Here is a 20,505-nt window from a genome sequence, read left to right on the forward strand (position 1 = left end):
CTGCCTGGGCTCTGCTCTCGGCCCCGCCCCGCACCCAAGCCCTGGGCCCACCCCAAACCTCCGCTTCCCTAGAGCCCCGGCCCCGCCCCCAGCGCCGGTCCCGCCCCCGAGCCGCCCACGGGGTAGCGATGGCGTACTTGGCCTGGAGACTTGCACAGCGTTGGTGTCCGAGGTAAGCTTGGAGCCCCGGCCTCCCGGCCCAAGGTCGCCCGCAGGATACCGCTGTCCAGGCGAAGGTCGTCGCCGTTGGAAGACCCTCCTTCCCTATTGTCTAGGTGGCAACAGCACTTTCTTTGCTGGTTTTCCAGCGAGGCAGTACTAAAGGATAACCACCTCACTCGCGCTCCCTCCTGCACCGATGGGCCCAGAGGGGTCAGGATGGGCGCGTCGGGAGGTCAGGGCTATGGTTCTCTGTCCGCAGTCCCCGAGGTCTCCGCCTGCGTTCGCGCACGCTCCCCTCCTCCTGGGGCCGGACTCCGGGCGGGTGAGCCGCCCCAGCTGGGCACGGTGGTTCCCCGGGCACCCGGGCCTGCACTTCCCAGCCGGGCTGCCTCTGGGGTGCAAAGCGTTGCTTGCTAAAAGCGAGGTAAACGCAAGCCGTTACCACTCGTGTGGTCTTAACACTCTTTGCTCTCTGGAGAACTCGTATGCTATAAAGTGAAATGGCCGGGTACGCAGTAACGGCTGAGAAGCACGCTCCACCTCCCTGGGGGCCCGGGAAGCCCGCACGAATTTGTGTGTAGGGAACAAAACGGAAACACGGTGGTGGCCTTGAAGTGGTAAAATTATTAGTGATTTTCCCGACTTTATGTATTTCTTAAATGGTCGTGTTCTTGCTATTTGTTTTTAAAACTCACGCTTCATTTAAAAATAAATAAATTTGTTCCACATTTTGTGGAAACTTGTACATTTCGGCTTTCTGTGGACATTTTAAATTTTTCTTTCGTTTTCTACTTGGAATTTGCCATATAAGATGCAGTTTTTCCCTTTACAGAAAATCATTCTAATATAAAACTTACTGTAGGCTGATCTTACTGAATCAGTTACTAAAAGTCCAAAGTTTGAACCTAGAGTTCATTGTACCATTTTCTAGTTACGTAATTGTGTTTGTGTGTGAGGTTTGGGCTTTGTAACCTGTATTATTTTAATCATCTGTGATGCCATTAACTCTACTATTCCGGATCATCGTCACGAACATCCCATTTTTTGCTTGTGGCCTGAGTCCTGTGCATTGAAGTTTGCCACCCCCACCCCCGCTCACTGTGTGTGCTTAAAAACCTGCTGATCACCCCGCGGTGGTTGCTGGTTCTGCTCTGTTCCTGGCTGGCTGGTTAAACATCCCCACAGAAAGGGGCGCGCCTGCTGAGCCTCCTTCACTGACTCCCTTCCACTGCAGGTGATTCCCTCCCATCTGCTGAGAAGGCTGTGGCTCTGTCTGGAATGCCGGCAACTGTTCCTATGCCCTTTTGAATATTTCTTGTATGTTCACATCCATTCTCCCCTCCTTCCACCTGTGTATGTTGGAACACCGGTTTTCCAGCAAAGAGACAAGAATTGACCTGATACAGTTTATGGCTTATCAGTGAGTGCAAAGGCTGTTTCAGGACTTTGGGACACTTTACAAAATTCTGTGCACTTTAGCTTTTTGGTCTCCTGCTGTTCACTGTCTTGCGTGCGCTTCACTTCTTGCCTTTGGCAAAATTTACATGGTAATTCCTGTTCTGGCTGTTTTTATCTTAAATTGCTTACAAATACCTCCCTGGATGGTTATTTACTTTTCCTTTTATTTAAAGTTACTACTGTTAGCTTCCGTATTGAGTTACTATCTTGGAATCCTTACAGCCAATTATCTGCAGCCATTTTGCTGAGGCAAGTATAAAGAAAATATGGACAAACATGGCATTTTAGTATGTATGGGCTGGGAACAAATAGAAATCAGTCTGCCTAATTGTAGTTCTCTGCAGGTCATTAGTTTCCCAGTAGTTCAGCTGCACCTGAATAGAACAGCAATGAGAGCCAGTCAGAAGGACTTTGAAAATGCAATGAATCAAGTGAAACTCTTGAAGAAGGATCCAGGAAATGAAGCGAAGCTAAAACTCTACGCACTGTATAAGCAGGTAAATGCCTACGATCTGACATTTAAATAATTTTGGGCAAATGACTCCTTAAGTAGGTAAACTGTGTGTTTACTAAAATGTAGCCTTCATATTTTGGGTTTGTCTTGCTCCCTCTTAAGAGTGTGTATATATATATATACACACACACACACATACACACACACATATATATATGTATACGCACACATACACAAACACATATATATATACACACACATACACAAACACATATATATATACACACACACATACACACACGCACATATATATGTATACGCACGCATACACAAACACATATATACACACACACACATACACACACACACATATATATGTATACGCACGCAAGTTTTTAAATATTAGACCTTGGAATATTATCAAGGCACAAAGCGCCATAGTGTCACGCCAGAGTAAAAGAGACTTACAAGATATAATATTCACATTTGCAGACCTTATTTAGCTCTTGATTAGAATAAATCAATTGAAAAAGGTATCTTTAAGATAATTGGGGAAGTTTTGAATAAGGTCAGAGTGTTAGCAGATACCTAGAAATCATTGTTAATGGTGTCAAGGCTATATAAGAAAATGTTGATGTTTTTAAGAAGTGCATACTAAAGGATATAGGGGTGAAACAGAATGGATAGTTGAAGTTCTCTAAGCAAAAAAAGAAAGAAAAGGATAGATGAGGCCAGGCATGGTGGCTCACTTCTCTAATTCCAGCACTTTGGGAGGCTGAGGCAGGCAGATCCCTTAAGGTCAGGAGTTTGAGACCAGCCTGGCCAACACGGTTAAACCTCGTCTCTACTAAAAATACAAAAATTAGCTGGACGTAGTGGCATGCACCTGTAATCCCAGCTACTTGGGAAGCTGAGGCAGGAGAATCGCTTGAACCTGTGAGGTGCAGGTTGCAGTGAGCCAAGATTGTGCCACTGCACTCCAGCCTGAGTGACAGAGCGAGATTCTGTCAAAAAAAGAAAAGAGAGAGACGAAGCAAGTAAGGCAATTTGATCATTGTTGAAGCTGGATGATGGGTATTGGGAATTCATTATCGTATTCTACTTTGGTATGTTTGGAAATTTTTATAACAACATTTAAAAACTAAAGCTTTCAAGTTTCAATGCCAAAGACTTCCCCAACATGTCTGCCTCTCTGGGCTCCTGTGTTATCTATTTCTCTGTTCTATGATGGGTATGAACTTCTCTTTCATATGGGTGTGTATAGTAAAAAATGTAACCTTGTCCCAAAGGAGGTGTGGCTTTGTCCTCAGCTTCTGGGAAGTGAATCCCTAAAGCCTGATAGGAGTGTCTTTATTTGCCTGGATTGTCTTAACAATGTGATTTAGGGTGGGGGCTTCAGGTTATACAGTCAGGCACAGGTGATGGAGCCCCACTGAAAACTCTGGACCCTGAGACTGGATGAGCTGAGCGTCTCTGGTTGGCAGGACTCCCTGTGTACTGTCACATCAGTTCGGGGAGAGGTGCCCTGTCCTGACTCCATGGGGAAAGGACAGTGGAAACTCCACGTTTGCTACTGCCCCAGACTCCATCCTGTGTGTGTCTTCCCTTGGATGATTCTCATGTCTATCCTTTTCCTTAATAAACTATTAACTGTGCGTTTAACAACTTGCAGTGAGTTCTGGGTGTCTTTCTAGTAAATTATTGCACCTGAGGGTGGTCTTGGGAGCCCTCCAGCCTTGCAATCGGTGGTAGCATTGAGGACAGTCAGGAGACAAGGGCAAGCCCTTATCCTGTGGGCTGTGTTCCCTCTAACTTCTAGGTTGGCTAACTCTTGCCAGATGACACTATCTCTATCTAAAGAAATTCACAGCCTCCTTTACTGCCTTTTTCTTTTTCTTTTTTTTTCTGAGACAGTTTTGCTCTGTCACCCAGGGTGGAGTGCAGTGGCACCATCTCAGCTCACTGCAACCTCCGCCTCCCAGGTTCAAGCAATCCTCCTGCCTCAGCCTCCCGAGTAGCTGGAATTACAAGAACTCGCCACCATGTCTGGCTAATTTTTGTATTTTTAGTAGAGATGGGGTTTCACCATATTGGTCAGGCTGGTCGTGAACTCCTGACCTCAGGTGATCCACCCACCTCAGCCTCCCAAAGTGTTGGGATTACAGGTGTGAGCCTCCTGGCCTGTTTCCCAAAGACTCTTTCTTCTTTCCTCTTTTAGCTACCTGTATTATAAAATTTTAAAATTTTAAGTGGAATTTTAAATTGCCATTTCTGAAAAGTAGCTGAATGGGATATAATTATTCATCTCAAAATACCCACTCCGTCTAGCCTCAAAAATAAAATTTAATTCCTTTTTGCATTTTACTTACATGGTTTTCAGTTAAGTTTCCTAAGAACCAGTGGCTCTGACAGCCCCACCCTAGTCCCTCAGCTACAGTTTCGTTGCCCAGGTACCAAAAGTCCACCACTGAATTCGTGGTGTTTTTTTGTACCTTTAGATGGGCTTTTGGAATATGCTTTCCAAGTATTTGTTGACTAGTTCCTTTTAAAGATTGTTTGCTTGAATATTTTGTTTGTGGAAAATATGATTACCAATATAAAACTAATGAACCATTAGATTTTTTTAGAAAGTACTTCCCCAAAAACTTTATTTTCATAGACAGGCAGTTATTTATTTCCAGTCTTTTTTCTGTTGTTTGTGCATTTTGGCAATAACACCAAAAGACTGGAGGGGAAAATTCAGATCAATTTACAGACCCTGTGAAAGGATTTGGGGGAGGCATTCATGCGCCTGTGGATTTTATGGGTCTTAAATATTTAGGGGTCCAGTTTATATGGACACTTGACTATATTGCCCCTCTCCTTTTCACAGGCCACTGAAGGACCTTGTAACATGCCCAAACCAGGTGTATTTGACTTGATCAACAAGGCCAAATGGGATGCATGGAATGCCCTTGGCAGCCTGCCCAAGGTGAATTTATTAGTTACTCTGCTTTTATTTGCTGTAATTCTAAAGAAGGTTGGTGCTTCTCATTAAGCCATTATAAATGGAGCCTTCAAGATCTCAATGCGCTTCTATTCTTTCTTCATTGCAAGGTGCTAGTTATTAGTAGAGTAACTTTCTCAACGTCCTTATTCATTGACCATGGGCTGAGGAGGCTGTTTGTCATCTTCCATTCAGGAAACTGCCAGGCAGAACTATGTGGATTTGGTGTCCAGTTTGAGTTCTTCATTGGAATCCTCTAGTCAGGTGGAGCCTGGAACAGACAGGAAATCAACTGGGTACGAAACTCTGATGGTGACCTCCGAAGATGGCATCACAAAGATCATGTTAAACCGGCCCACAAAGAAAAATGCCCTGAACGTGGAGGTAATGCCGCCCGCCCTGAGCGTGGAGGTGACGCCGCCCGCCCTGAGCGTGGAGGTGACGCCGCCCACCCTGAGCGTGGAGGTGATGCTACCTGCCCTCGGAGTTGGTCCTGCTTTTCTTTTCTTCTTCTGCGTGTTTCACGCAAAAGCTGTAGAGTTTTCAGCATCATTCCTGTTTTGTGGTATGTCTTGTTTGATTTGTGCAGGAAGGTTGGTCATTGTGGCTAGTTCATACAACAGAGTCGAGCATTCATTGTTTAGAGTTTGTGAACTTCAGGTAGGTTCTGATATACCCAAAAGGCACCGTGATTTTCCTAATGATGGAAGCACAAATAAATTAATATAAATGAAACATGTTGCCATGAGAGAATTCGCATAGAAGCCATCTATGTTGGTGTAGACTACTCCCAGAAGTACCTTCATGTCACTTAGACGTGAAAGTCAGTCTTTCTGCTTGCATGGGGGCTTCATTTTTTACAAGTATAGGGAGAAAGGAGAGAAGGACTTGATCTTAAATCATTACCCAACTCGGCTTTAAAGTCGCCGCTTCACTCGGCAACTTCAGTCTTTGAATCTCTCATTGAACTAGAATGATAATAAAATAACCACTTTAGCCCCTTCTCCTTGAAAAAGATTATAGGGAATTAATTGGATGCTTGGTGCTCCACTGGGACTAAAATTTGAGAGGACTATAGCTGTTGGGTCAGTAACCTCCATTGTGGCAGAAAGAGCATACTCACTTTAAAATCATCTTCAGAATTTCCTGAAGTGGGATATATGTCATTCAACTCATAAAGCATTTAATGCTCAAACTTTATTTCCACTTTCCCCTCATTTCTCTACAGCTGTGGTAATAACAGCTACTCTGTACAGAGTGCCTAATGAGTGCCAGCACTCTCCACACAGACGTTTATTTAATCCTCACAAGGAGCCTACTGTTATCATTTCTTAATAATAAGATAATTAGATTAAGAAGTAACTTGCTGAAGTTCACATAACAAATAAGCAGCAAAACCTACATTGAAACCCTGATAGCCAGTTGTGGTGGCTCATCCCTGTAATCCCAGCACTTTGGGAGGCCAAGGTAGGCAGATCATTTGAGGGCAAGAGTTCAAGACCAGCCTGGCCAACATGGTGAAACCCCATCTCTACTAAAAATACAAAAAATTAGCTGGGCATGGTGGTGCGTGCCTGTAGTCCCAGCTACTCGGGAGACTGGGGCAGGAGAATCTCTTGAACTGGGGAGGTGGAAGTTGAGCTGAGATCACGCTATTGCACTCTAGCCTGGGCCTCACAGTGAGACTCCATCTCAAAAAAAAAAAAAAAAAAAAGAAACCCTGATAATCCATCTTCTAATCCTGGTCTCACCAGTTGCCCTGCTGTGTTGTGTTGTAACTATAATGATGGAGTGAGTCCCTTATCACTTCCCTCAGGAGAAATGCTCAGATGCTTATTCGTGTGCAGTCATCCCTTGGTATCTGATGGGGATTGGTTCCAGGACCTCCTTATGGACACCAAAATCCGCGGAACCTGTAGTCCCCCATAAAAAGGCGTAATATTTGCGTATAACCTTTATATACACTTTCATATACTTTAAATCATCTCTAGAGTACTTATAATACTGCATACAATGTAAATGCTCTATTAAAATAGTTGTTATACTGTATTGTTTAGGGACTAATGATAAGAGAAGAAGTCTGTACATGTTCAGTATAGACACAGAATTCTTTTCCAGATATTTTTGATCTGTGATTGGTTGAATCTATGGATGTGGAACCCGTGGACACAGAGGCCAGCTGTTTTATGTGAAGTCCATGTTTCTTTTGCAGTGTATTTGTATCTATAAGTATCAGCCTTCTTCATTCTTTCCCACACTGAAATCTCATCTAAGGTTGAAATTGCACCTGTTTTAAATGCATTAAAAGCTATACAGCTGCATGTCCAAGATTTTCAGAAATGTTGCTGATTTAAAATTCTGAGGCCCCTTCCTTGAATACCATTACAGTGCTTTGAAAATTCCAGCCAGACACTTCCCAGACTGCCAGGGGCTTCCTTGAGGTCACAACAGAGACGTTGCTTTGTAGAAAGTTTTCTCTGACCGCCTCTCACTCTGCCCACTCTAGATAGGCCTCAGCACCTCCTCTGAGTTCCCTGCTGCTTCAGGCTTTCCACCCCCTCCTCATTTGAACATGATAGTCCTCTGTTAATTCCAAAAGCTCAAGGACTATTTCTTTCTTGTTCCCTTTTGGAAAAAAAGTGGTTTATAGCCGGCAGCAACTACCATAGCACCAGGTACATAATATGCACCAAGTAATTGTAAAAGGAATGAAAATTCTTTCAGGTGTATCGGTCCACCTTTTTTGGTTATAAAATACAACCAAAATAAATGTGAGGCACTTTGCTGAGAGCAGGCTTCCAGCCTGACATTTGTGAGTCCATTGATTGATGATTCCTGTGTTCAGAGTTCTTTTCTTTTCCCTGTCTTCCCATTACACAGATGTATCATGAAATTATGCATGCACTTAAAGCCGCCAGCAAGGATGACTCAGCCATCACTGTTTTAACAGGTAAGAGATTTTCTCAGACATCCTAATTAAATTCCTATTTTGAGGGGCGTCTTAATAGACAGGAAATTGAATTAAAAAGCTCTAAGACCCGGAGGCCGAGGCGGATGGCTCACGAGATCAGGAGTTCAAGACCAGTCCGACTAACATGGTGAAACCCCATCTCTGCTAAAAATACAAAAATTAGCCAAGCATGATGGCACACACCTGTAATCCCAGCTACTCAGGAGGCTGAGGCAGGAGAATCACTTGAACCCGGAAGGTGGAGGCTGCAGTGAGCCGAGATCACGAACCACTTTTTTTCCAAAAGGGAACAAGAAAGAAATAGTCCTTGGGCTTTTGGAATTAACAGAGGACTATCATGTTCAAATGAGGAGGGGGGTAGAAAGTACGAAGCAGCAGGGAACTCAGAGGAGGTGCTGAGGCCTATCTAGTGTGGGCAGAGTAGGAGGTGGTCAGAGTACTGCACTCCAGCCTGGGCAACAGAACGAGGCTCTGTCTCAAAAATAAATAAATAATTAAAACTCTAAGTTCTTTTCCAGTACTGTCATACTCTGATTTATAAATATACAAAAAATATTTTTAAAAACCCACAGATACCCACTTCTTTGCAATTACCCAACATAAATTAAGACACATAATGTCCACAAAAGACTTTTTTTTTTTTTTTTTTTTGAGACGGAGTCTCGCTCTGTCGGCCAGGCTGGAGTGCAGTGGCCGGATCTCAGCTCACTGCAAGCTCCGCCTCCCGGGTTTACGCCATTCTCCTGCCTCAGCCTCCTGAGTAGCTGGGACTACAGGCGCCCGCCACCTCGCCCGGCTAGTTTTGTATTTTTTAGTAGAGACGCAGTTTCACCATGTTCGCCAGGATGGTCTCGATCTCCTGACCTCGTGATCCGCCCGTCTCGGCCTCCCAAAGTGCTGGGATTACAGGCTTGAGCCATGGCGCCCGGCCCACAAAAAGACTTTCACAGGCGCACTCATGGTAACCTGATTTATAACTGCCAAAACCAGAAAACAACGCAAATGTTCAAAAACACATGGATAAATAAACAAATTGTTGACTATTTGTACAATGGGGTACTCAGCAATAAAATAGAATAAATGATAAAAGAATATGGATGCATCTTTAAAACGCAGTTCCGCAAAATAAAGACAGGAGTTTACATATTTGTATGAGTGCACTTGTAGAAAGTTCTACAGTAGGCAGAAGTTCTTCTCTATGGAAATTGAAGTCAGAAAGTGATTGCCTTGGAGTAGGTGGGATGGTATGGCTAGAAAGGAGCCTACGGGAAACTTCTGGGGTGATGGAGATGCTCTGTATCTTGTTTTGGATGGTGATCTTGTGGGTATTTAAAAATATTAAAACAACTAAATGAACATTTAAGAACTGGTTGTTTTATTATATATAAATTATACTTTAATTAAACACACACACTCAGAAGCACACTTTCAGTGGCTCTTAGAATAAAGGAAAAACTTCCTCATGGGATCTGCAAAGCACCTCCAGGTCTATTCTGCCAGCCCTCACCCTGCACCAACTTCCCCCTGGCTTTCTCTGAGTCAGCTACAGTGGCTCTTATTTCATCTACACTGGGGATAACCTCTCCGAAGAGCCTTTGCACACATCTCAATTCAGTTGTCCCTTCCTTGGGAAAGTTCTTTCCTGAACTCCCTGATTAGACCAACCCTCCTGGTACATACCCTCATTTCATGATGCACCTCTCCTGTATTTCAGCAGTGGCATTAGCTACATTTATCTGTGTGTTTTTATAGATCAGTGTCCAGTGTACTCACTAGTTTGTAAGTTAGGGCAGGAACCATCGCTGGTTCTCCAGTGTATTTCCTGTGCCTACCCATAGAGTTTTGCATGCAGTAGATACTCAAGAATTATAGGATGAATGAATGAGGGATCTGTTGATTTTCTTACTTATAGGAAATGGTGACTATTACAGTAGTGGGAACGACCTGACTAACTTCACTGATATTCCCCCTGGTGGAGTAGAGGAGAAAGCTAAAAATGGTGCCATCTTACTGAGGTAAGAGTAACTGACCTTCCTGTAATCCCAGAGGGCCCGTTCTTAGTCATCAAAGTGGTATTTAGTTGAGCAAAAGTGAAATATCTACTTCTCGGTGTCAGTGCAGTTAATTGTGACTTTGGACAAGCATGTTTCTCTAAACTGCCTCCATCCATAGGTGGGCATTCATTCTCTCTCTTTGACCTCCGTTACCTGTTCATCCTGCTGGTCTCATGAGATTTGACTGGAAGACATAAAAGTGAGCTATAGTTGTAAACAAAATTATCTTGCATTGAGGTAGAGGAATGTGGCAAATTCTCATCGAGCCAGAGGAATGGGCGATTTCCACAAATGCTGAAAGTAGGAGACTCGGAGGAGTCTTATAAAACACAGGAGGAGGTCATGAAGGCTTTCCTCTTTTTTCTTGCCAAATCTGTCATTCCCACTTGCTGTGATATTGCAGCGTGTGCTCAGTCACCCAACCTCATCTCTAAGACTGCGGCTGGTTTACAGCCCTGAACTCGCTGTCCAAATACAAGATTCAAACCAGGGTTGACCCGTAGGTCTCTCTGGTTGGTCTTCCATCCACTGCCATTCAAATGTATGCCCTGGATGAATCTGGTGCGGAGGATCAGGGAAGTGGCAGGACAGGGAGGCACTGCCCGTGGTGGCAGTGGAAATACCCAACCTGACAAAAGGCTTTATCTCACAGTCAGACTGTCTTGCCCATGCTTCAGTCATGCTGCTTTGGCACATTTCATGATTTTGTGTTTCCATTTCTGTAGGGAATTTGTGGGCTGTTTTATAGATTTTCCTAAGCCTCTGATTGCAGTGGTCAATGGTCCAGCTGTGGGCATCTCCGTCACCCTCCTTGGGTTATTCGATGCTGTGTATGCATCTGACAGGGTAAGTCAGCTCCCAGAAAGCAAGAGGGCAGGCAAGCAGCGCGAGACGGGGGCCTTTGAATCCTCCTCCAGCGTTGCCAGTCATAAGCAGGTTACATGTTGTTTGTGGTAGAATTTACTGAATTTAGATTTTTCCCAAAGCATTAGTCTAATTTGACTGATTTTATTTTTCCTTCATTATTAACTTGCATTTTGTTGTGAACATTGTTCCAACTCGGATTGTTCTAGATTCTAATCAAGTTCCACAACAGGTATTCAGTTTTCATGTTACTCTGAAATATTCGGGAGACACTTGAAAATTTGTTATGGGAGGGAGGAATAGCATCTTCGCAGGTTGTGCAAGGGATTATTTAATCCTTTTTACTGAGTAAATGCATTTAGAATTTTAGAATGAGAAGGAACTGTGAGCATTATCTACTCTCACTCCCTTTGCAGGTAAGAAAACTGAAGCTCTGAGAAGTTCCTTGCCCAGAACACAATTCAGCCTTGTGTTCACCATTGCATTATATAGATTTTAGTTTTTATTTTTACTATAGTAGTAATATATATATATCATAGTGGAAAATAAAATTTTGAAAGATATGAAAAAGTACCAAGAAAAGCTACAAGGTAAAAATCACTCCTTATCTTACCACCTAGAGATAACCAGTCCTAACATTTGGGTTATTAACTTATCTTATTTAACCAGTCCCTGCCTGCTGGAACCCTAGGCTGTTTCCAATTTTTATCATTACAAGCACCTAATAACCACCTTTAGGGCATCAGATTGTTCCAGTGACTTATGCTTATGTGATGGTAAAATGTGCTGATTACAGCCTTCTAGGAAACATGGTTTTTACCACTGAAGAGATTTCTAGTTCTGTTCAGAGGTATTTTCCCTACTGATACACAGGACCATATAATAGCATCCTTAATTCTTTGAATTTTCTTTTGCTGGATTCCACTGAACCAGATTGGATGTATTGACAGACCTAATTCTTATGAATAATTTTCCCCCAAAAATAGCAAATGAGGTTCTAGGTGCCAGGCTGCCCAACCTTTGTAGGTGAAGGTTTCTTTTCAAAGGCAGAAATCAGTGTCTTTGTTCACAGTCTTGTGTTAGATGACTGATTAGTCATCGACCTGCTTTTAACAGGGACTGGGTCAATAGTTCCTGACCTAAAATTGGGGATCTCTTTCTTTAGTACTTGGAGGGCAAATACCGTATTTGAATCTTGTTCTGATTCTCCCACTGAATTGAAAATTACTTTCAATATACATCGTTTTTTTTTTTAAGAGATGGAAGTCTCACTCTGTCACCCAAGCTGAAGTGCAGCGGCATGATCTTGGCTCACTGCAACCACCACCTACCGGCTTCAAGCGATTCTCCCACTCAGCTTCCTGAGTAGCTGGGATTACAGGTGCACGCCACCACACCCAGCTAATTTTTTTGTATTTTTAGTAGAGACAGGGTTTCACTGTGTTGGCCAGGCTGGTCTCGAACTCCTGACCTCAAGTGATTCACGCGCCTTGGCCTCCTGAAGTGCTAGGAGTACAGGTGTGAACCACCGAGCCTGGCCTACGTCATCCTTTTAAAAATTTTGATGACTTCCGTCTTATGATATAAATTATAATAAATGTTGAAATCAGAGAAGATATATACATAATATATATAAAACGTATCTATATATTATAATGTATATTGCATATATATATTAAATGTTAAAAAATTTGGCCAAAAGTAAAATTTATTTGTCAAATAGTATCTGCTGATAAAAGTTTACCCAACCTAATAAACCAAGCATCAATTTAAAATAAAGGAAATTGAGGTGGGCAGATCACCTGAGGTCAGGAGTTCAAGACCAGCCTGGCCAACATGGTGAAACACCATCTCTACTAAAAATATAAAAATTAGCCGGGCTTGGTGGCGGGTGTCTGTAATCCCAGCTACATTGGAGACTGAGGCAGGAGAATTGCTTGAACCCAGGAGGTGGAGGTTGCAGTGAGCCGAGATCGTACCACAGCATTCCAACCTGGGTGACAGAGCGAGACTCCATCTCAAAAAAGTATATAAGTAAAAAATAAATAAAATAATGGAAATATGCTAAAGGAAAAGGCTGTAGAAAAAAATCGTTTTATAGGATTTATCATTATTGGCTTCAAGAATAAATATATTAAATGATGGGTTAATATTTAACCCATATAACCAAAATATTAATTAGTACATTTTTTCTATTTTGTACTGTGGGCAGTCGTTACTAATGCCTATTAGCTCTGTCAGCAAATGATACATTTCCTGTATAAGTTAAGAAAAAGGTAGAAATCATAACAATAATACATCTTTGAGTGGTCACTGTTTAGGCACTCTGTTAACATGCATTGTATATAAGTATACGCATACACGCATACATATTCACGTAATGTACAGAGCAGCCCTATGAAAGAAGGACGTGGCCGGGTGCAGTAGCTCACACCTGTAATCCCAGCACTTTAGGAGGCCAAGGCAAGTGGATCACCTGAGGTCGGGAGTTCAAGACCAGCCTGGCCAATGTGGTGAAACCCCATCTCTACTAAAAATACAAAAATTAGCCAGGTGTGGTGGTGGGCACCTGTAGTCCCAGCTACTTGGGAGGCCAAGGCAAGAGAATTGCTTCAACCCAGGAGGCAGAGGTGGCAGTGAACTAAGATCACATCACTGCACTCAAGGCTGGGCAACAGAGGGAGACCCTGTCTATAAAAACAAACATTCTCCTCCAGCATGGCAAAAATAATTTTTACAATCTAGGCTGGGCATGGTGGCTCATGTCTGTAATCTCAGCACTTTGGGAGGCCAAGGCAGGTGGATCACTTGAGGTCAGGAGTTCGAGGCCAGCCTGGCCAACATGGTGAAGCCCCGTTTCTACTAAAACTACAAAAATGAGCTGGGTGTCGTGGCACATGCCTGTAATTCCAACTACTCGGGAGGCTGAAGCAGGAGAATCGCTTGAACCCGGGAGACAGAGGTTGCAGTGAGCCAAGATTGTGCCACTGCACTCAAGGCTGGGCGACAGAGCGAGACTCCATCTCAAAAAAAGAAGGTTCCCAGTTTATAAATGAGAAAACTGTGGCACATAAAGGGTAAGAAAGTCACTAAGTAGTCTGATGCCAGAGCCTAAACCCTTAACTCCATCTTCTGCTCTTTCTGAAAATAAGCATTTTAAATGCTGCTTATTGGCAACTTTGCACGTACCTGTTTGTGTCCCTTTAGCTGTTGTTGGCAGTTTTCTCAGTTTCCTGCTTATATTCCTTAGGCTGTGTCTTCTGGGTACATTTTTTTGAATAAGTTTTCTTTTGGATAAAAAAAGAAGATACATGACATTAACAGAAACTTTTTTAAATATTTTGATTTTTCGATTATTTTTATTTATATGCTGCATACATTATAGATTTATATCTTCTAACAATTATGCATTTAAAAATAACACCAGGTTCCTGTTATAGGAAAATGAAATCTAAATAGTTCTTCTTTACACATATTAATAAATTTTAAAATTAACATTCTTTCATAAATTTTATTCATCAAGAAACAGCAAAAAAATGTTTCTTAAATGTATAAAAACGAAAAAAACTAAAAACGACTATATACTGATTAACTAATACTGAATTAATTTCAGTAGTTAAAGCCAATCAAAAAAACCACTGGGGCAAAATCAAGACAAAGGACAGATTGAGGAAACAGTTTTTCAACTCATGTAACAAAAGCTGATCTCTACAGTATTTTTTAAAGTGTGTCTATAAAGCTAAAATAGAAATGGGCAATGGTGAGGAATGAATAGGTTAGACAAAATGAAATGTAAAGGGCTATTAAAACCATATGAGAGAAACCATTGAGAAAATGAAAAGAGAAGCCACAGACCAGGAGAAAAGATTTGCCTGAAGCCACAGAGCAGGAGAAAAGATTTGCCTGATGCGCTAATAAAAGACTTGCAACCTGAATGTGTATCTTACAACTATATAATAAGAAAGTAAACAGCCTAACTTAAAAAATAGTGAACAAAATATCTTAACAGTTGCTTCACCAAAGAAAATATAGGTCTGTCTAATAAGTACATGGTAAAAGACTTCATACCATTAATGGTTAGGGACATGCACATTAAAACCACAGTGAGACCTCACTACACACCTACTAGCATGGTTAAAATGAAGAAGACTTTTAATAGCTAGGTTTGGTGAGGATGTGGAGCAGTTGGAACTTTCATATATTGCTGGTGGGAATGTCAAATGGTACAACTACTCTAGAAAACAGTTTAGCAGCTTCTAAGCTAAATATACATTTACCACACAGCCCAGCCATTCCACCATTTAGGTATTTACCTGTGATAATTGCAAACACTCAGTTTTCACCCAGTGACCTGTACACAAGTGTTCCTAACTACCTTTTTGTTAAAATTATCTGAACATTTTTATTTTTTAATTTTTTTTCAGTTTCATTGAGGTATAATTGACAAATAAGAATTGTACAGTCAGGTGCGGCATAACAACATTTTAGTCAGTGACAAACTGCATGTAAAACGGTGGTCCCCTAAGATTGTAACACCATATTTTACTATACTTTTTTTTTTTTTCACTCCATCACCCAGGCTGGAGTGCAGTGGCATGATCTTGGCTCACTGCAGCCCCCTCCTCCTGGGTTCAAGCAATTCTTGTGCCTCAGCCTCCCGAGTAGCTGGGACTCGAGGTGCACACCACCACACCAGGCTAATTTTTGTATTTTTAGTAGAGATGGGGTTTCACTATGTTGGCCAGGCTGGTCTCGAACTCCTGACCTCAGGTGATTTGCCCACCTCCGCCTCCCAAAGTGCTGGGATTACAGGGGTGAGCCACCACACCCAGCCTACCTTTTCTATGTTTGATATATTTAGATACACAAATGCCATTTGTTATAACTACCTAGAGTATTAAGTATAATAACATGCTGTCCAAGTTAGTAGCCTGGAAGCAGTAGACTGTACCACATAGCTAGGTGTGCAGCAGGCTGTAGTGTCCAAGTGTATGTAAGTGTACTCCATGATGTTGGCACAATGACAAAATTGCCTAATTAGGCATTTCTAAGAACATATCCCCATTGTTAAGCAACACACGACTGTATATTTAAGGTGTTCAACTTGTTTTTCATGGCAGCCTTCTTCATAATAGCCTTTCATACATTGCTGGTGGCAACGTGAAATGGTACAACCATTTGAATACTAGAAACAACACCAATGGCATTAACTGGTGAATGATAAACGTATTATTGTACCTCCATACAAAGGAATACTACTCAGAAATAGCAAGGAACAAACTACTTATACAACAGCATGGTGACTCTCAGAAGTCAGACTCAAAAGGCTACAGAATGTAGGATTCCACTTACACAACATTCTGTAAAAGTCAGAACTGTGGGGACGGAAAACAGATTAGCAGCTGCCTGTGGGTGGGAGGGAGGGGCTGACTACAGAAGGCCCCCAGAACCTTTCGGGGTGGTTGAAATGTTCCACATCTCAGTAGCAGTGGTGGCTGCATAACTCTGTATTTGTTAAAACTCATCCAACTATACACTTTTAAATGGTGAATTGTGTGTGCATATTAACCACATAATCTTAATTTTTAAATTATTATTAAGTATTGTGAAGTTATAAGCAAATCGTGATTTTTTAAAATAACACATGAAACCAGGCGCGGTGGCTCACGCCTGTAATCCCAGCACTTTGGGAGGCCGAGGCAGGTGGATCACCTGAGGTCAGAAGTTTGAAACCAGCCTGGCCAACATGGCAAAACCCTGTCTCTACTAAAAATACAAAAATGAGCCAGGCATGGCAGCACATGCCTGTAATCCTACCTACTCGGGAGGCTGAGGCAAGAGAATCGCTTGAACCTGAGGGGCGGATGTTGCAGTGAGCCGAGATCACGCCCCTTCACTGCAGCCTGGGCAGAAAAGCAAAACTCTGTTTCAAAAAAAAAAAAAATTACACATGGAAAGATGGTTTTCTTTTCTCTCCTGCCCCTGCAGGCAACATTTCATACACCATTTAGTCACCTTGGCCAAAGTCCGGAAGGATGCTCCTCTTACACTTTTCCGAAGATAATGAGCCCAGCCAAGGTAACTTTTGGAATGTTTAAAAATAAAATTTTATGGGTCTCTCCGTTCTTTACCTTGCTAATATGGACAAAAGAGAAGTTAATTATTTGCTCTTCAACTCTTAAGAGTTTTACCAATGGAGGAATCAGGTTATGGGAAGTATCTGCTATGCAGGAAAATTAGAAATTCTTTCTGCAACTCCCAGAACTGGGATCCTCCTCTTTCAGCTGGCTGCTTAGTGCTAGCTGCATTGCAAGCAGCACAACACCTCAGCCTTGCAGCTGTGTGGCATTAGTCCCTGGAAGGACCAGGGCTGTGCCAGCCTCCCTTGGTCCCCTGAGTTTGGAGGCCACTCGGTTCCTTTATGCAAGACCAGTGTCTCCTAAGGAGAAACATGATGTCTTCATTTTCAGAGTTACAGGAAGTACCAACAGATGGGAGGTTTTTGGGGCTCACTGCTGCCAGAGCCACTCCCAATCACAGCGGCCCCTCCCTCAGCCTGCCTCACAGGTGTATTCTCTCCCAGGCTGGTTAAGTGGCTGCTCAGGTCTTTCACTGTGTTTCCTTGTTGCCAATGCCCTGTGGCATGACTTAAAGGGGATTGTGACAAGACTAGAAGCTGAGTTATAGGAAAAGGCTTGGCAAATATTCCTCAAGATCGCAAAGTGGGGCAGTGGGAATTGAGCCTGTTTTCATTGCCTATTAGGATTTTGTTTAAAACTTGTATGTTTTTACTCTCATTAGGCTATCACATACCCTGAATTGAACTTGGGAAGGGGGCAGAACTGACTCTACAAGTCTTAGAGTATTTAACTAATTAGAGCATTCCTTGGCCGGGTGCAGTGGCTCACACCTGTAATCCTAGCACTTTGGGAGGCCGAGGCTGGTGGATCACTTGAGATCAGGAGTTCAAGACTAGCCTGGCCAACATAGTGAAACCCCGTCTCTACTAAAAATACAAAAATTAGCCAGGCATGGTGGTGGGCACCTGTAATCCCAGCTACTCAAGAGGCTAAGGCAGGAGAATCATTTGAACTCAGGAGGCGGAGGTTGCAGTGAGCCAAGATCGTGCCACTGCACTCCAGCCTGGGCAACAGAGTGAGACCTGTCTCAAAAAAAAAGAAGAGCATTCCTTTTCTGGAAAAGAAATTGCAAATGTAGAGAGGATATCCGCTTAATGTCTTCAGTTTTTTCGGAAACTTAACTATAAGTCTTTACTTTCCTTCAGTCAAATAGAACTAATTGGAGTACCAATGCAGGTAAAGAAAGCTCTCAGAGCCAGATCACTGGGTAGAGTTTCCAGAGAATGGCATTTTGAAAGTTTCTAAAGGTTGACCCAATGACTGTGATTTTCTTTCCTTTTGCCTCTTTAAAATAATATTTTATAGTGTATAAAATGGAAAATCACAGTTGCTGTGGGTTATAGAATCAAGCATCTGCTTCAGATCATTTCTGCCCTGGGCCCCCTGATCTTGCCCCTCCAGCAACGACACACACAGAAGCAGCAGCCCTTACTGACCTTCCCAGGAGCCTGTCTCAGCACACACTTTGCAAACCATTGCCTGTTCAGGTCATCAGCTCCTCGCTTACTGAGAAATACCAGCAACCTCAAAAGACCATGAGTAAATCTCTCTAAGCCTCCTGAAAGCAGTTAACGGAAGCCTTGTTTTATTAAGTTAGTATCTTAACCTTGCTTCTTGCTTTTCATTTCAGGCAATAGAGATGCTTGTTTTTGGAAAGAAGTTAACAGCAGGAGAAGCATGTGCTCAAGGACTTGTTACTGAAGTTTTCCCTGATAGCACTTTTCAGAAAGAAGTCTGGACCAGGCTGAAGGCATTTGCAAAGCTTCCCCCAAATGTTAGTATTTATCTTTTACTTCTAAGAACCTTGAAAATGATTTCCTAAGGGAAAAATGTATTTGCCTTCAGAGAATAAGTCATAAAAAACACAAGACACATCTTCAGTTACCTCCAAGCACATCGAAATTTGGGATTAAAAATAACTGTAGTAATGTTGGAAATACAGTACTGATTTTTACAAAACTTACCAAATAGACCTTCCATTTCTGTGTGAGGACGGAGGGGCAATTCTGTATGGGGATTACTTGAGCAGAATGCTAGGCAGTATTTGCGGAGCACTTTTACTTTGGAATCCAGGTGAGAAGCATGGATTAGCTACTTTAGGAGAGTCTTATTGTGTAGCACTTTTGTTTTTATATGTGGTAGCGAGTGAGTGACTGCTTTTATATTCTTGCTATTCAAAATGTAGTCCTGGAACCAGGTGGTTGAGCAGCTACCTGAGGCTTTTTGGAAATGTGTTATCACAGGTCTGCCCCACACCTACTGAAGTGATTTATATGCACACTGAATTTTGAGAAGCCTTGTCTTATATTACACATGCAGCTTAAGATTTAACAGCATTAGGGCCGAGAACGGTGGCTCACGCCTGTAGTCTCAGTACTTTGGTAGGCAGGGAAGGGCAGATCACCTGAGGTCAGGAGTTCAAGAACAGCCTGACCAACATGGCAAAACCCCATCTCTATTAAAAAAAAAATACAAAAATTAGCCAGGCATGGTGGTGGGTGCCTATAATCCCAGCTGCTCTGGATGCTGAGGCAGGGAGAATTGCTTGAGCCAGCGAGGTGGAGGTTGCAGTGAGCCAAGATTGCACCACTGTACTCCAGCCTGGGCGACAGAGTGAGACTCTGTCTCAGAAAAAAAAAAAAAAAAGATTTAACAGGATTCATTAAATGAACATGGGAGAAACAAGAACCAGAATCGTAGAATAATCCCACTCATGTTAGATTAACTTTTTTTTTTTCTTTTTGAGACAGAGTCTCACTCTTGTCACCCAGGCTGGAGTGCAATGGTGCAATTTCGGATCACTGCAACCTCCGCCTCCTGGGTTCAAGCGATTCTCTTGACTCAGCCTCCTGAGGAGCTGGGATCACAGGCATGTGCCATCACAACCAGCTAATTTTTGTATTTTTAGTAGAGATGGGATTTCACCATGTTGGCCAGGCTGGCCTTGAACTCCTGACCTCAACTGATCTGCCCGCCTTGGCCTCCCAAAGTGCTGGGTTATAGGCATGAGCCACCACCTCAAGCCTAGATCAACTCTTAACCTTATTGTTGGTTTTGTTTTTCCAGGCCATGAGAATTTCAAAAGAGATAATCAGGAATAGAGAGAAAGAAAAACTACACGCTGTTAATGCTGAAGAATGCAGTGTCCTTCAGGGAAGATGGCTGTCAGATGAATGCATGAATGCGGTGGTGAACTTCTTATCCAGAAAATCAAAACTGTGATGACCACTACAGCGGAGTAAAGCATGTCCAAGGAAGGAGGTGCTGTTACCTCTGATTTCTAGTACTTGAACTAAATAAGCTTCATTGTGCCTTTTGCATTACTAAAATATCAGTTACAATGATGATATTTCACTACAGCCCTGATGAATAAAAAATTTTGTAAAACAAGCTTAAGAATTCACATAGGTTTTTGG

General features: G+C 42.5%; 2 protein-coding genes across 6 annotated transcripts in view; one reads left to right on the plus strand and one right to left on the minus strand.

Annotated features, from left to right (window-relative positions):
* The first annotated feature begins 62 nt into the window (after positions 1-62).
* ECI2 (enoyl-CoA delta isomerase 2) lies at positions 63-20,492 on the plus strand. Of its 2 annotated transcripts, none has more exons than XM_017850322.1 (10): positions 63-172; positions 1,955-2,117; positions 4,947-5,045; positions 5,256-5,444; positions 7,941-8,010; positions 9,944-10,046; positions 10,811-10,931; positions 16,938-17,027; positions 18,720-18,863; positions 20,156-20,492. In XM_017850322.1, exons 1-10 carry the CDS (start codon positions 129-131, stop codon positions 20,309-20,311), a joined length of 1,179 nt encoding a protein of 392 aa, XP_017705811.1. In that variant the 5' UTR covers positions 63-128; the 3' UTR covers positions 20,312-20,492. The 2 variants fall into 2 exon arrangements, with proteins under 2 accessions (XP_017705811.1, XP_017705812.1); XM_017850323.1 differs by having other exon boundaries at positions 64-172; positions 1,965-2,117.
* The window catches only part of LOC108514246 (uncharacterized protein C6orf201 homolog), a 48,444-nt gene continuing 32,962 nt past the window's right edge, over positions 5,024-20,505 (minus strand). For 3 of the 4 annotated variants that reach the window (XM_017850325.1, XM_017850324.1, XM_017850327.1), the window contains exons 4-6: positions 14,139-14,236; positions 5,536-5,757; positions 5,024-5,331 (exon numbers count right to left, since the gene is read on the minus strand). In XM_017850325.1, coding sequence (XP_017705814.1) covers positions 14,153-14,236 — 84 coding nt within the window. In that variant the 3' untranslated portion in view covers positions 5,024-5,331; positions 5,536-5,757; positions 14,139-14,152. Of the gene's footprint in view, positions 5,332-5,535; positions 5,758-14,138; positions 14,237-17,042; positions 17,085-20,505 lie in introns of those variants that run through there. The other variant, XM_017850326.1, reaches the window with a different exon arrangement.

This window comes from Rhinopithecus bieti, unplaced genomic scaffold, assembly GCF_001698545.2.
Source record: "Rhinopithecus bieti isolate Rb0 unplaced genomic scaffold, ASM169854v2 scaffold_32012, whole genome shotgun sequence".
NCBI lineage: Eukaryota > Metazoa > Chordata > Mammalia > Primates > Cercopithecidae > Rhinopithecus > Rhinopithecus bieti.

Coding starts and splice junctions, on each gene's coding strand:
- ECI2 (XM_017850322.1), top strand. CDS start 129: ATGGCGTACTTGGCCTGGAGACTTGCACAGCGTTGGTGTCCGAG. Junction 10,932..16,937: donor CTGTGTATGCATCTGACAGG/GTAAGTCAGCTC, acceptor CTGCCCCTGCAG/GCAACATTTCATACACCATT. Junction 18,864..20,155: donor TTGCAAAGCTTCCCCCAAAT/GTTAGTATTTAT, acceptor TTGTTTTTCCAG/GCCATGAGAATTTCAAAAGA.